This window comes from Anabrus simplex, chromosome 1 (genome assembly GCF_040414725.1).
Source record: "Anabrus simplex isolate iqAnaSimp1 chromosome 1, ASM4041472v1, whole genome shotgun sequence".
NCBI classification, from domain to species: Eukaryota; Metazoa; Arthropoda; class Insecta; order Orthoptera; family Tettigoniidae; genus Anabrus; species Anabrus simplex.
The window spans coordinates 498567469-498582027 of NC_090265.1; the positions used below are offsets into that span (position 1 = coordinate 498567469).

Sequence of the window (14559 nt, forward strand, 5' to 3'; positions counted from 1 at the left end):
AACTTATGAATAAGATAACCTGAGTCCACCCTGCTTTCACTCCTGTAAAGCAAAGTTGGTCTGAAAACAGACCGATGTAAAGACAGTTTTGTCTGGGAGCTGACTTCCTTCTTACAGAATACTGTTAATTGCAAATGCAAGCTCACTGTATTAGCTTTGCTGCACCTTGACTTAATCCCACCTGCAAGAAACAAATTTCACTGTTAAGCCCGTATTGTCACTTGTGTAAGCATCTGAAAGTTTCGTCTGTGCTAATCCCGTTAAAATGAAACTCCTTTCAGAAATTTGCCAATGAAAAGATACAGTAATTAGCACACTTTAAAAAAAAATCACATTAGATAAAAAATACTTAAAAGGCGTGTTTTTTAAGTAAGGTCCATTTGAAAATAAGTACACAACGAAAGGTTATTTCAAAAAGGTAAATGTATTTTCAGAAAGTACATACTTCACTCTATTTTTCGACATAGTTGCCAAGTTTGTTCAAACACGTATCATACCTCATAACCAATTTAAAAGTACCCTCTTTATAGAAACTTGCCGCCTGCTCCGATAACCAAGAGTTCACTGCCGTTTTTACGTCATCGTCGTCATTGTAATGGTTGCCACTGAGGTGATGTTTGAGGTGGAGGAATAAATGGTAATCGCTCGGCGCAAGATCAGGACTGTAGGGTGGGTGGTCTAAAACTTCCCATCCAAAACTGTCCAATAAATTGCGGATCTGACCTGCAGTGTGAGGTCTTGCATTGTCATGGAGAAGGACAATTCCCTTTGTCAGCATGCCTCGTCTTTTGTTTTGAATCGCTCTGCGTAGCTTTCTCAGGGTTTGGCAGTATGCTTCTGCATTGAGAGTGGTTCCTCGTTGCATGAATTCGACCAACAAAACACCGACGCCATTTTTTTGCGCTAGGACAGAGTCTGTTTGGCCTTCACCTTTACAGACAAGTGTGTGTGTCTCCATTCCATGCTCTGTTGCTTCGATTCGGGCGTGATATGCGAAACCCATGTTTTGTCTCCAGTTACGATCTGACTCAAGAAGCCGCCACCTTCTTCGTCATAACGAGTCAAGAACTTCATCGCATACTCAAATCTTTGGTTTTTGTGGTCCTCTGTTAGGAGTTTCAGGACCCAACGGGAGCACAGTTTCCTAAACTTCAGGTGTTCAGAAACAATGTTGTAAAGCACTGATCTCGACACGTCAGGAAATTCTTTTGAGATACCTGTTATTGTGAACCGCCTGTTCTCACGAATCTTCGCTTCAACTGAAGCCACCAAATCGTCTGTAATCAAAGAAGGGCGGCTGGAGAGGTCCTCATCATGGACGTTGTCACGGCCATCTTTGAATTGTCGTACCCACTTACGCACTTTGCTTTCACTCATAACAGCATCACCGTACACTTCGCAAATGTGTCGATGAATTTCTGTAGCAGACAGGTTCCTTGCTGACAAAAACCATATCACTGACTGTACCTCGCACGCGGCACGCGAATTGATAGTCTTGAACATTTTAACAGAACAGAACAGTACAGAGCTGAAACTGAGCACAGTTGTTCCCAAGGCATGCCGGTACATGACGCACACGCTCGTTGCGATATGCGTGCGAACTACTAGTGTCTACAACAAAACAGACCTTACTTAAAAAACACGCTTCGTATTTGTTATAGAAACGTTGACAAAACTTATCTCTGAATAAAAAACTTGATAATGACATTCAACCAGAACAGTCAAAATTTCATAATCCGATAATAAATCTTTTGGACTCACAATTTAACAGCACAGAAATGAATATTCTGGACAAAGGCCTAGTTTGTTTAAATTGAAGGACGCAATCACTGTTACATCTGCAGCAAAGGGTGCTGTTCAGAAATTGCCGTTATAAAACCAAGTTGAAATTAGGTTCACTGTCTGGAAAAAATTTTCTAACCTAATAGAAAAAAGTAAATTGATAATCCCCAATTCCCTAGAAAAACAGACTCTTTGACACAAAAAGTTAGTAACAATGATTTAATTATGACAAAAGTCGACAAAGCCAATGCCACTGTTATAATGAATAAAGAAACTTAAATTCAAAAAAACCTGAATTATGTTTCTGAGATATTTAATTCAAGGTAATTAAGAAAAGATTCAACGAATAGGATTCAAAGAAATCTCAGACAAATACTCAAGTGCACATTGTTTAACCTTAGTGAACAAGAAGCACAATAACTTACCAATATGAATCCAAACATCTCCACTGTTGGATATGATACTTAAACTTAACAGTGTAGCGGAGTTTGCCAATAAGCACTGATTCACCAGATATTACCAGATTTATTCCTTAAATACAAGTATATTACATGATTACAATACAACAGCTTCAAGATGCCATGATATATAGTCTCTTATCTTGCTAACCTTAACATAACGAAATACCAAAAAAGGCACAAGTTTACCACATCTGTCCAAAACTTTTCATATCTTGTCCATCCTGCCCCCTTTGATCCATCAAGATCAACTGCTCATCTGTGGGAAGCGATACTAATTTACTCAATGAACATTTAAAAATCCCCTTGGAAGTTTTAACATCCACTGCACACACGACTTCATCACTAGCAGAATAGGTCTTAACCACAGCAGCCATCCTCCACTGGAGTGGTGGGGTGTTCTCATTCTTAATGAGTATGACAGCACCAACAGAAACATTGGGATATATAGTTTTCCATTTTTGGCATTGTTGAAGGCCACTGAGGTAGCTGGTGGACAATCTTACCATATATGCTGTAAGAAATACTGTAGCTTCTCCCATCTCCTTAGCTGGGACAGTGAGACATTGCTTAAGTCTGGCTCTGGAAAGGAAACAATTAGAGAACCAATTAGGAAATGTCCAGGTGTTAAGGGGACGGGGTCATCAGGATTACTGGACAACACATTTAAAAGCCTTGAATTCAAACAAGCTTCTATCTGACATAGCAAGGTAAGTATATGTGTACCCAGTGTGCATCTGAGGTAGTTTATGAAGCTCTTGCAATTCCTTACTAGCCTTAACAAAATCAGTCCCATTATCAGAATACACATTGGAACATTAGCCTCTACGAGCTGTAAATTGTTTCATGGTGGCTATGTATTCACTTGATGTTAAACTACTGACCAGTTCAATATGTACCACCTTACTGCACGTACATATTCTTCTAAGATCATTGGTCCCTTCATCAAGCACTAACACTTGCACATTGTCGCTATCTTCCACTCTTTCAACCTGCTGTGACAGCTGTTCAATTTTTATTCCTGGATAACACTGTACCTTTTTACCAGTCATCCTTGAAATATCACCACTCAAGCATATCATCAAGTCACACATGATAGTACGTCATTCCATTTCATTCCTTATGATATGTCCAAGGTATTGAATATTTCCTTGTTTTCACGGTGGTCAATACTCCCTTGCCTTTCTTCATTTTCTGGAGAATCTCAGGATTTGTGACGTGATTTGTCCATGGTACATTCAATATCCTCCTCTACAACTGTTTCTCAAAACCCTCCAATAGTTTACGTAATGACTGTCGGAGTCTATGTTTTAGCATAATAAAAGTGGGTAGAGACACATAGCAGCACAGAAGTCTGACTTTCGTAATTATTGCTAACCCATGATTTTTAAACAGATTATGCCGGGCTGAGTGTCTCAGGCGGTTGAAGCGCTGGCCTTCTGACCCCAACTTGCATGTTCGATTCTGGCTCATTCTGGTGGTATTTGAAGGTGCTCAAATACGCCAGCCTCGTGTTCGGTAGACTTACTGGCATGTAAAAGAACTCCTGCGGGACAAACTTCCGGCACCTCTGCGTCTCTGAAAACCGTAAATGTAGTTAGTGGGGCGTAAAGCGAATAATGTTATTATTTTAAACAGATTAACGAAAATTGCCCTGGCTTTTCAAATTCAAGACCTCACCTCATGAGGAGGATCCCACTGGTTGTTTATGGTGGTGCCAAGATATGAGTAGAGATGGGTCATGGTATCTGCGCGACAGTTATTGCGCAAGGGAGACAACTAAAGGAAGAAAGAGACAGAGAGATTCTGCGCATGTGTGGAATAGCCAAGCAGTTCTACTACAATCTTTTGTGCTTCAGTACATCTCTGAGCGATCACTGCTGGCCTCTGTCATTGTTCTCATTTCACAGCAGAACTTCATCCCAGAATGAGCCAGAGCTTGTTGACAGGCAGACGACATCACCGTGCCTGGTAATTGTAGCTTTGTTGAAGTGACTTGTTTCCCAAGGAGATAAGGAAGTAAAATTTGTTCACCCTGTTTTAGCAGTAATACTAATATATGGTTCATTTACAGCCGAAAGAAAAATTGTTAGGCTGTGTTTAGTATTTATGTATCAATGCTAAATTCACCTATTTATAGCCACCCTGGACAAGCTATGAAGGTCGTTCCTTATTATGTTATGATAAGTGATATTGCGAGAAGTAAAGCCATTTAGTGTTAGTTATAAATAGATTTAGTGACTGCAATATTATATTCAAGATAATGCCACCTGTGAACTCAAAAGTAAAAAACAAGAAGCTGCTTGCACAAGCAAGGGAGATAATTTATAAAGTGACCATGCTGTCAGCTGTAGCGAGAATTTGAGAAGCAACAGGAGTGTCTAAGAGCTCTTTGTCGGTAAAATTAAGTATGAAGGCATTGATGTTGAAAATAAGGGGGGTGATTGTATAACATTAAAACTGGCAGACTTATTGTTTCTAAGTTTATGTGTAAAGTTAAAGATCTTGTTACGTTCAGAATTTCAAATAAGTTGTGCACAGTTTCTCTGTTGTGTTTTGTTAGTCACATTAAGTGCTAGATTTTCTCTGTTACGCCATGAACAAAAAACTAATGCCCGACTGTGTTAGAATAATGTTGTCGGCAGCTCTGAATATGGTTTTCCATGGTTTCCCATTTTCCCACCAGGCAAATGCTGGGGCTGTACCTTAATTAAGGCCATGGCCGCTTCCTTCCTACTCCTAGCCCTTTCCTATCCCACCGTCTCCATAAGACCTATCTGTGTTGGTTCAACATAAAGCAAATTCTAAAATAAAATAAAATAAAAATAATTTTAAAAAACTAGGCCTCAACCATCCCCGTGAGCAATGAGTTTGAGAGTTTCTGCATGTATTTTGTCCAGATAAAGAGTTTTATCTTTCTTCTGGAGCTGGATTTCATGTAATCCTTCCTCTTTTGTTATATCAGGACTATATTGCATTCATTGCTGTTGTAACCACTTCCTGTACAAATGGCATTTGATCAGCTCACCAATGTGCGAATGCAGTTTAGAAGAACACACAGTTAAACATCTCGTCCAATGCTGCCCTCTTCATTCATACTCTGGATTTCCTGATGAATTGTTCAGTCTCTCTCCAAATTTAATTAAGTGGCTGAAAAGCTTGGACGATAAAGTAAAGTGTACTTTTGTCTTTTGTATATAGTTTGTAATCACCATACCATTAAATAAATAAATAAATAAATAAATAAATAAATAAATAAATAAATAAATAAATATATATAAGGTGGTTTGCCTGGTCACATGTGATTAAATAGATTCTCAACCTACTCCTTTGAGCACTTCAGCTTTTCTTCAGCTCCCACAAAGATATTGCTATTGGCATCCTTCAGTATTGCTTTATATGGCTGCGATATTTCCCTGCAAGTTCCTTGATATCCTTATGGGGGTTGAACAAGTTTGTTTCTACTGTAGATATTCTGTTTCCCTTCATCTTTCCACCAGCTGAAGTTAATTTGTCCCCCGTGCATTTTCTCCTCACTGTGCTGTTCAACTAGTTGTACATAATAGGTTTGTACCTTTAAAGGTGGTAAGGAATGGTAAAGACCCACTATATTATAACAGAGAAGTAAAGAGACTAAGAAGGAGGTGCAGGTTGGAACGAAATAGAGTTAGAAATGGTTATGGAAGTAGCGAGATATTGAAGTAACTTACTATGAATTTGAATCTAGCAAAGAAGTCAGCTAAGGATAACATGGTGGCAAGCATAATTGGTGGTCATACAAATTTTAGTGAAAAATGGAAGGGTTTGTATAGGTACTTAAAGGCAGAAACAGGTTCACAGAAGGTCATTCCAGGAATCATTAATGAACAAGGGGAGTGTGTATGCGAGGATCTTCAAAAGGCAGAAGTATTCAGTCAGCAGTATATAAAGATTGTTGGTTACAAGGATAATGTCCAGATGGGGGAGGTGAGTAATACTAAAGAAGTATTAAAATTTACCTATGATAACAATGACATTTACAGTAAGATACAAAAGTTGAAAACTAGAAAAGCAGCTGGAATTGATAAGATTTCTGGGGATATATTAAAGGCAATGTGTTGGGATATGGTACCATATCTGAAATATTTGATTATTGTTTGGTTGAAAGAGTTATACCAAATGAATGGAGAATTGCTATAGTAGCCCCTGTGTATAAAGGAAAGGGTGATAGACATAAAGCTGAAAATTACAGGCCAGTCAGTTTGACATGCATTGCATGTAAGCTTTGGGAAAGCATTCTTTCTGATTATATTAGACATGTTTGCAAAATTAATAACTGGTTTGACAGAAGGCAGTTTGGGTTTAGGAAAGGTTATTCCACTGAAGCTCAACTTGTAGGATTTCAGCAAGAAAAAGCAGATATCCTGGATTCAGGAGGCCAAATAGACTGCATTGCGATTGACCTATCTAAGGCATTTGATAGGGTAGATCATGGAAGATTACTGGCAAAAATGTGTGCTATTGGACTGGAAAAAAGGAGTGACTGAATGGGTGGCTATATTTCTGGAAATTAGAACTTGGAGAATTTGAGTAGTCAAAGCTTTATCTGACCCTGTAATAATTAAGAGGGGAATTCCTTTATGTTTTCTTATATATATCACTGATATGTGTAAAGAAGTGGAATCAGAGATAAGGCTGTTTCCAGATGATGTTATTCTGTACAGAATAATAAATAAGTTACAAGATTGTGAGCAACTGCAGGGTGACCTCGTTAGTGTTTTGAGATGTACGGTGGGCAATGGTATGATGATAAACGGGGTTAAAAGTCAGGTTGTGAGTTTCACAAATAGGAAAAGTCCTCTCAGTTTTAATTACTGCATTGATGGGGTGAAAGTTCCTTTTGGGGGATCATTGTAAGTACCTAGGTGTTAATATAAGAAAAGACCTTCATTGGGGTAATCACATAAATATGATTGTTAATAAAGGGTACAGATCTCTGCACATGGTTATGAGGGTATTTAGGGGTTGTAGTAAGGATGTAAAGGAGAGGGCATATAACTCTCTGGTAAGACCCCAACTAGAGTATGGTTCCATTGTATGGGACCCATCGTCGCCATAAGACCTATCTGTGTCGGTGCGACGTAAAGCCCCTAGCAAAAAAAAAAAAAAAAAAAAAAAAATGTATGGGACCCTCACCAGGATTTCTTGATTCAAGAACTGGAAAAACTCCAAAGAAAACCAGCTCGATTTGTTCTGGGTGATTTGCGACAAAAGAGTAGCGTTTCAAAAATGTTGCAAAGTTTGGGCTGGGAAGACTTGGGAGAAAGGAGACAAGCTGCTCGATTAGGTGGTATGTTGCAGGTTATAAATTTCATTTTTTGTCCATATTGAAGATCTACTTGTGATACAACTTCTCATAATTTTGTTAAATACCACCTATTCAGTACAATAATGATGTAATATAAACTTACATATTTATTAAGTTTTTGATATGGTACATGTTTCGCTCCTTTTTCGTGAGCATCATCAGCAAATTATCATTTACTTAAGGTTATACTGTATAAGATCATGAATCTATTCCACTGGATAAAATTATGCTTGTAAACCTGATTGACAATTCTTATAATATTTTACAAGTCATATGACAATAAAATTATGTCTTTAAGTTAAATCATATTTGTCTAAAATTTATCTAACATTTTAATGACGAAACTCATCTGGTGAACATCCTTTAAAAGTATTTTAAAAAACCTTTTGAGATCTGGCTAATTGTATTGATTCAATGTTGCTTGACTTGTATGGTTGTCGTTGAAACTTCGTTAACTATATTAACAATTTTCTACAGTTGATAATTGCCTATGTTATTAACATTTAACTTATTCTCCATGTTGCTGGAGTAACATTTGTACAAAATGTATTGGCAATAATTTTATGTTTTCAATACGAGAATATTGTATATGAACAAACTTGTTGGTGAATAAATACTTTCTAATGTGAGATAGAATTTGAATGGTTCTCGTATGTTCCAAATTGGGCTTGTTGGTATATCTGTAATGAAAGATAAAAAGTATATGTTTATGGTTTTGATTATAATTCTGTATAAACTTCTTCTCGAAGGAATTGTCACTTAATTTTCTTTCTGCTGCGTAATTGTCTAGTGTTACTCCTAGCCTCTTGAGAACTACTTATTGTTCTATTTGCACTCCTTGTATTATATGAGTGAGTGTGGATGAGTTTATGTTTTGGCGGGGAGTGGGAAGGGGAAGTGAAGATAGACGGTGCATCGATAGCTGCAGTAGATTGTGGAGGGGACTGCCTAGGAGGACTGCCCTTAATTTAATCAATGACTGATTTCACCACATCAGAAGAAAGGAGCACAGCTATTCCATATTGATGTTCAGGATCATCCCCACCAAAGTAATATAGGACACTAAACTCTTAACTCCGCATTTTTTCTGAGAAAACTTGATTTGTTAGGTACATTGGTGATCGTTCGACTTGTACAACAATTCCAGTACTAAATGTGAAGGGACAGTCCTTTTTCTTGCAATTTCTTAATGCCTGAAGGTATGCATGTTAAATTGGAATGAATGAATATAAGGTGCTCAGGAAGACCATCTTTGCCCAAGATGTCTTGTGTTTCTTTCTTTACCGAGCTCGATAGCTGCAGTCGCTTAAGTGCGGCCAATATCCAGTATTCGGGAGATAGTAGGTTCGAACCCCACTATCGGCAGCCCTGAAAATGGTTTTCCGTGGTTTCTCATTTTCACCCCAGGCAAATGCTGGGGCTGTACCTTAATTAAGGCCACGGCCGCTTCCTTCCCACTCCTAGCTATTTCCTGTCCCATCGTCGCCATAAGACCTATCCGTGTCGGTGCGACGTAAAGCAACTAGCAGCAGTTTCTTTCTTTCGATATGAGAAAAGATAGATCAATCAAAAACAGCCTAGAACTAACTAAAGAATTAAATAAACTGACATGAATGATTTCCTTTGACATCACCAACATGTACACCAATATACCAATAGAAGAATACATTAGAATTATAGAAAGCCTACCCAAAGAAAATGTCTCTCCAAGAAACCAGGGAAATTATTAGCCGCCTTAGAACAACATTAAACCAAAATTGCTTTGCAGTCAATGACAAAATCTATTGTCAAAACGAAGGGTTAGCCATGGACTCACCATTGTCAGGTATAATAGCAAACATCTTCTTAACAACTTTGAAAACACCTTCTTAAACGGCAATAATTCCAATGGAATCTTAAAATGGAGCAGATTCGTAGATGATGTAATTTGCATATATGATAATGACATCACTAATTCACACCAGTTATTAAACACACTAAGTTCTTTGCACAAGACCATCAAGTTCACGATGGAACTAGAAACTGACAAGAAAATAAACTATTTGGACATAACAATCAGTAGGAATAGTGCAACTTGTCTTAGTATACAAGAAGTACACTCAGACGTCACACATTATTGACAACGAGTCAAACCACCCACACATGCACAAAATAGCAGGTCTGAACACAATGGTACACAGAGCTATTTCCTTACCTAAGATCACAACAGATTTCAATGATGAGATAATAATAATTAAACAAATGGCGAAAGAAAACAACCACCCTCCGACCACAGTAGATAAACTGTTAAATAAACATAAGAAAAATGCCCAGAAAACCACCACGCATGACAGGGAAAAGTACGTAGTTATCAACTACGTCAACAAGAACACATACAAAGTAGCTAATATTTTCAAATAATTCTGAGGGTATGTCATCAGTTCCCGATGCTTTGTTCCTACTTAGGTCTCTCAAAGCTCTGTCGAATTCTGACCTCAAAATTGGGTCCCCCATGTCATCAGCATCAACAGCCTCTTCTTGTTCCAGAACCATATCATGTACTTTTTACCTTGATACAACTGTTGGATATGTTCCTGCCATCTTTCTGACTTGTCTTCTTTCCCTAGAAGCGGTTTTCCATCTGAGCTTTTAATATTCATACACCTAGTTTTCCTTTCTCAAAAAGGTTTCCTTGATTTTCCTGTATGCATCATCTACCTTTTCTAGGACCATACAACCTTCAACATCCTTGCACTTCTCTTTCAGCCATTCTTCCTTAGCTGTCCTGCACTTTCTGTTTACTCCATTCTTTATTCACCTGTATTCCTTTCTGCCCTCCTCATTTTTTGCATTCTTGTACTTACGTCTTTTGTCAATTAGGTCTAGTATATCTTGAGTTATCCATTGTTTCTTAGTTGATCTTCCCTTTCTTCCTAACTTTTTTCCAGCAACCTTACTGATCTTATTCTTCATAACTGTCCATTCTTCCTCTACTGTGTTTCCTGTGTTTCCTGTGTTTCCTTGAGCGTTTTCATGTAGTCCTTGTGTTGCATGTTCCTTGAAACAATCCCTCAAACTTTTCTTTCAACTTGTCTAGATCCCATATTCCTGCATTCCTTCCTTTCTTCAATTTCATTTTTAGATGGCATTTCATGACCAACATGTTGTGGTCAGAGTCCACATCTCCTCCTGGGAAAGTCTTGCAATCCAGCACCTGGTTTCTGAATCTCTGCCTAATCATAATGAAGTCCATTTGATACCTTCCAGTGTCTCCAGGTCTTGTCCATGTATACAGCCATCATTTGTGGTGTTTGTTAGCAAGGACTAAATTATGATCATTGCCGAATTCAACCAGCCGGCTTCCTCTTTCATTCCTTTGTCCCAATCCGAATTCTTGTACCATGTTACCTTCTCTTCCTTGGCCTACTACTACATTCCAGTCTCCCATCACAATTAGATTCTCGTCACCTTTTACATATTTTATTAAATCTTCTATTTCTTTGTATATTCTTTTGATTTCTTTATCATCCGCTAAACTAGTACGCACATAGACCTGCACTATTGTGCTGAGCATTGGCTTGGTGTCTTGACAACAATAATCCTTTCACTATGCTGGTTGTAGTAGCTTACCCACTGCCGTATTTTCTTATTCATTATTAAACCAACTTTTGCATTTCCCCTGTTAGATTTTGTGTTGATAATCCTGCTCTTCCTGCCAACGTACTTATACCAACTACACCTAACTTTAGTCTATCCGTCTCTCTTTTCAGATTCTCTAACCTACCAAAATGATTCAAATTTCTAACATCCACACTGCAACTCGCAGAATGTCAGTATCTATCTTCCCTCTCGTGTAGTCCCCACCCAGAGATCCGAATGGGGACTATTTTACCTCTGGAATATTTTACCCGGGAGGAAGCCATCATCAGTACATTTCATACAGAGAGAGGTGTATGTCCTCGGGTGTTAGTTGCGGCTCTAGTTTCCCGTTGCTTTCAGCCATGTAGCAGTATCAACATAGCTAAGCCTGTTAAGTAGTATTACAAGACCATATCAGTCAGTCATCTAGAATGCTGCCTTGGAACTTCTAAAAGGCTGCTACCCCCCTTTCGATGAACCATTCGTTAGTCTGGTCTCTCGACCGATACCCATCCGATGTGGTTGCACCTACGGCTCGGCTACCCACTTCATTGGGACATGCAAGCCTCCCCACCACGGCAAGGTTAGATGGTTCACAGGGGAGGCTGAAAAAGAGTAGTTTTACAAAAATATTTCATTATTGGGATTGAAGACTTGGGAGTAGGTGACGAGCGGCTTAACTGGGCGGTATTATGTTCCAAGCTGTCAGTGGAGGGATGGTGTGGAATGGCATTAGTAGACAAATAAGCTTGAATAGAGTTTTTAAAAGTGGGAAAGATTACAATATGAAGATAAAGTTCAATTCAAGAGAACAAATTGGGGCAAACAGGTGTTTCTATAAGAAGAGAAATTAGAGTTTGGAATAATTTACCAATGGAGATGTTCAGTAAATTTGCAACTTCTTTGAAATAATCTAAGAAAGGACTAGGTGAACTTACAGGACTTCTTCTGGCTTCAAGAATATCACTACCTCTGCTGAGTTTGAACTCACAATCGTAGGATTTAGAGGCTGACACTCTATTATTGATCTATAGAAAGAGCTTGTTTTTAAGCTGCCCAATTGTAATCCCTGTTGGTGTCACAAGATATTTGACTGTACCTGCAAGATCATAATTATATAGATTTGATCACAGAATGGCAGCACTTAAGAATGTTAAAAAGAAGTGGTCTTATTTTGCTAGATTCTCATAAAAGGTCATAAACTAAACCTATTGGTGGCTGTCTTGGTCCTTCCATGTCATTGACCTCTAACTTATTGGTTGTTGTGCAAAGATACTTTTAAGTTTTTGCTTCTCATCTCTTTAGCAAAGATGTACCATCAAAATGCGTGTTATCTTATTATCTGTGAAGAAATCTTGGTTGAATTCAGTTGTTTGATTATTGTCAGCTGTGTCAACTGGTGGTGGTGTTGACCCATGTTTTTCTGTTCTAGTGCTGGTGTGTCGTCCAATAAGGCAGCATGTGGGACACTGGGGAAGGGTTGCTCTGCAAGTGATGATGTGGTTCCTGCATCTACTCTCTGATGTTTTGGGAATGAGCACACGCCTTTTTGCTCACTTGTAAGTACACAAGTAGCTTTGCACAATATTACTGCTGCTATTGTGCAGAATTTGTTTCCCTCTCCTCCTGATATAATTCCATTAGCTACAAGTATTTAGCACCATGTGAATAGCATTTGTTGGGTATTCCAAGTTTTCAAGATATGCAATATAGTGTCTGTGTTCAATTATTATTGCAGTGAAATGATTATTTTTATTTATTTATGAAAATGTATAAAAATTGCATGCTTATGTTAATTTTTGTGGTAATAATGAACTATGTAGTATGCGTCATTGACCTCTAACTTATTGGTTGTTGTGCAAAGATACTTTTAAGTGTCCTGACATAAACAATCAACACTGCCCCACTCCAGTACTGAAAACGAGGGGAGAGAGTAAAGGGATAGTGTTGAAGGCCACTCCAGTACTGAAAAGGAGGGGAAGGGAGTGAACAGGTAGTGCTGAATACACTGTGTGTATTCCGGCGTTATACTGTAACATGGTAATAAGATGGCTCCTATCCTATCACAGGTGAATCGAGGACGTATTATTGGTATGTGGGAGGCTCACATGGTCCCCCAAGCAATAGCACAAGCAATACCATGCAGTCTTAAGACAGTTTGGAGATGGATAGAAATAAGGGAAGAACGAGGTGAAGGAGGATTGGTAGACCCCATATAACGCAGCTACAGAATATTCCTAACTAGTATCACTTGGCCAACCTACAAGAAGAAATCTGAAACCTGCCTGGTATTCTCCAATGAGGTGATTGTCTTTCAAGTCTTCTCAAGTAGAACTTTGGAGAAAATTTTGTAGGTAACTGATACCAAGGATACATTTCAATAGTTGTTAATGTCAGTTGTAGGATGCCATCATTTCCGTCTTTTCAAATTAGATTTGTAGTCCGACTTTTGCTGCTATATTTTCGAGTTCTTCAGTTTGGTGTTTAGCCTCTTCTACACTATTTGGGAGCAGCGCAAGGTCATCTGCAAATGCCGGGCAATTGAGTTTGATATTTTTGCCAATCTTGATGTTTGTTTGGCTTTTTTTAGTCCACTCTTGCATAATTTTCTCTAGTGTGGTGTTAAATGGTAATGGTGAGAGACCGTCACCCTGTCAAAGTCCAGTCCGGATTTCAAATGATTCAGACAACTCCCCTCCGAATTTAACTTTTGATTTAGTGTTCTTAATGGTAATTTCAATAAGGTTGATAAGTTTCTGGTGTAATCCAAATTCCTTGAGGATTTTAAGTAATGACTCACGATGGATACTGTCAGGAATGGAATGGAATGGAATGAATGAATCCCCCATCTAGTGGCGAGGATAGAAATTTTGCCGGCTGCCAAAGCCTGTCGCACTCCTCCGGGCCAGTGATTAATGAATGACAGATACCATCGTATGCTTTCTTAAAGTCAACAAAAGTGATGACTACCTTTTTGTTTCTCACTCTTTGATGTTTCATGATCCACTTAAGACTAATGATTTGATCTGGACAACTTCTTCCAGGTTGAAATCCTCCCTGATATTCTCCAAGTTCTTGGTCGAGTTGTTCCTAAATTCTTGTTAGGATAATTCTAGACAGGATCTTATGGTATGTGACATCAAGTAAAGAAATCCCCTGGTGATTATTTGGATCCAGTCTATCACTCTGTTTGTGTATTGGATGAATTATAGTTGTGTTCCATTCTTCAGGCAGTTTTTCAGAATTCCAGATGTGTATGAAGTGTTTGTGGAGGTTTTGAAGTGTTTGTTAATTTGCATTCTTCCACAGCTCTGCAACGACTTGATTCTCTCCTGCTGCCTTGTAGATTGTGAG

At 38.5% G+C, this 14559-nt stretch overlaps 1 protein-coding gene across 1 annotated transcript in view; it reads left to right on the forward strand.

Moving 5' to 3' along the window:
* Window positions 1–14559, forward strand: part of LOC136857016 (uncharacterized) — a 227929-nt gene that overhangs the window by 112823 nt on the left and 100547 nt on the right. Inside the window, exon 4 of the mRNA XM_067135358.2 lies at window positions 12638–12764. Coding sequence (XP_066991459.2) covers window positions 12638–12764 — 127 coding nt within the window. The remainder of the gene's footprint in view (window positions 1–12637; window positions 12765–14559) is intronic.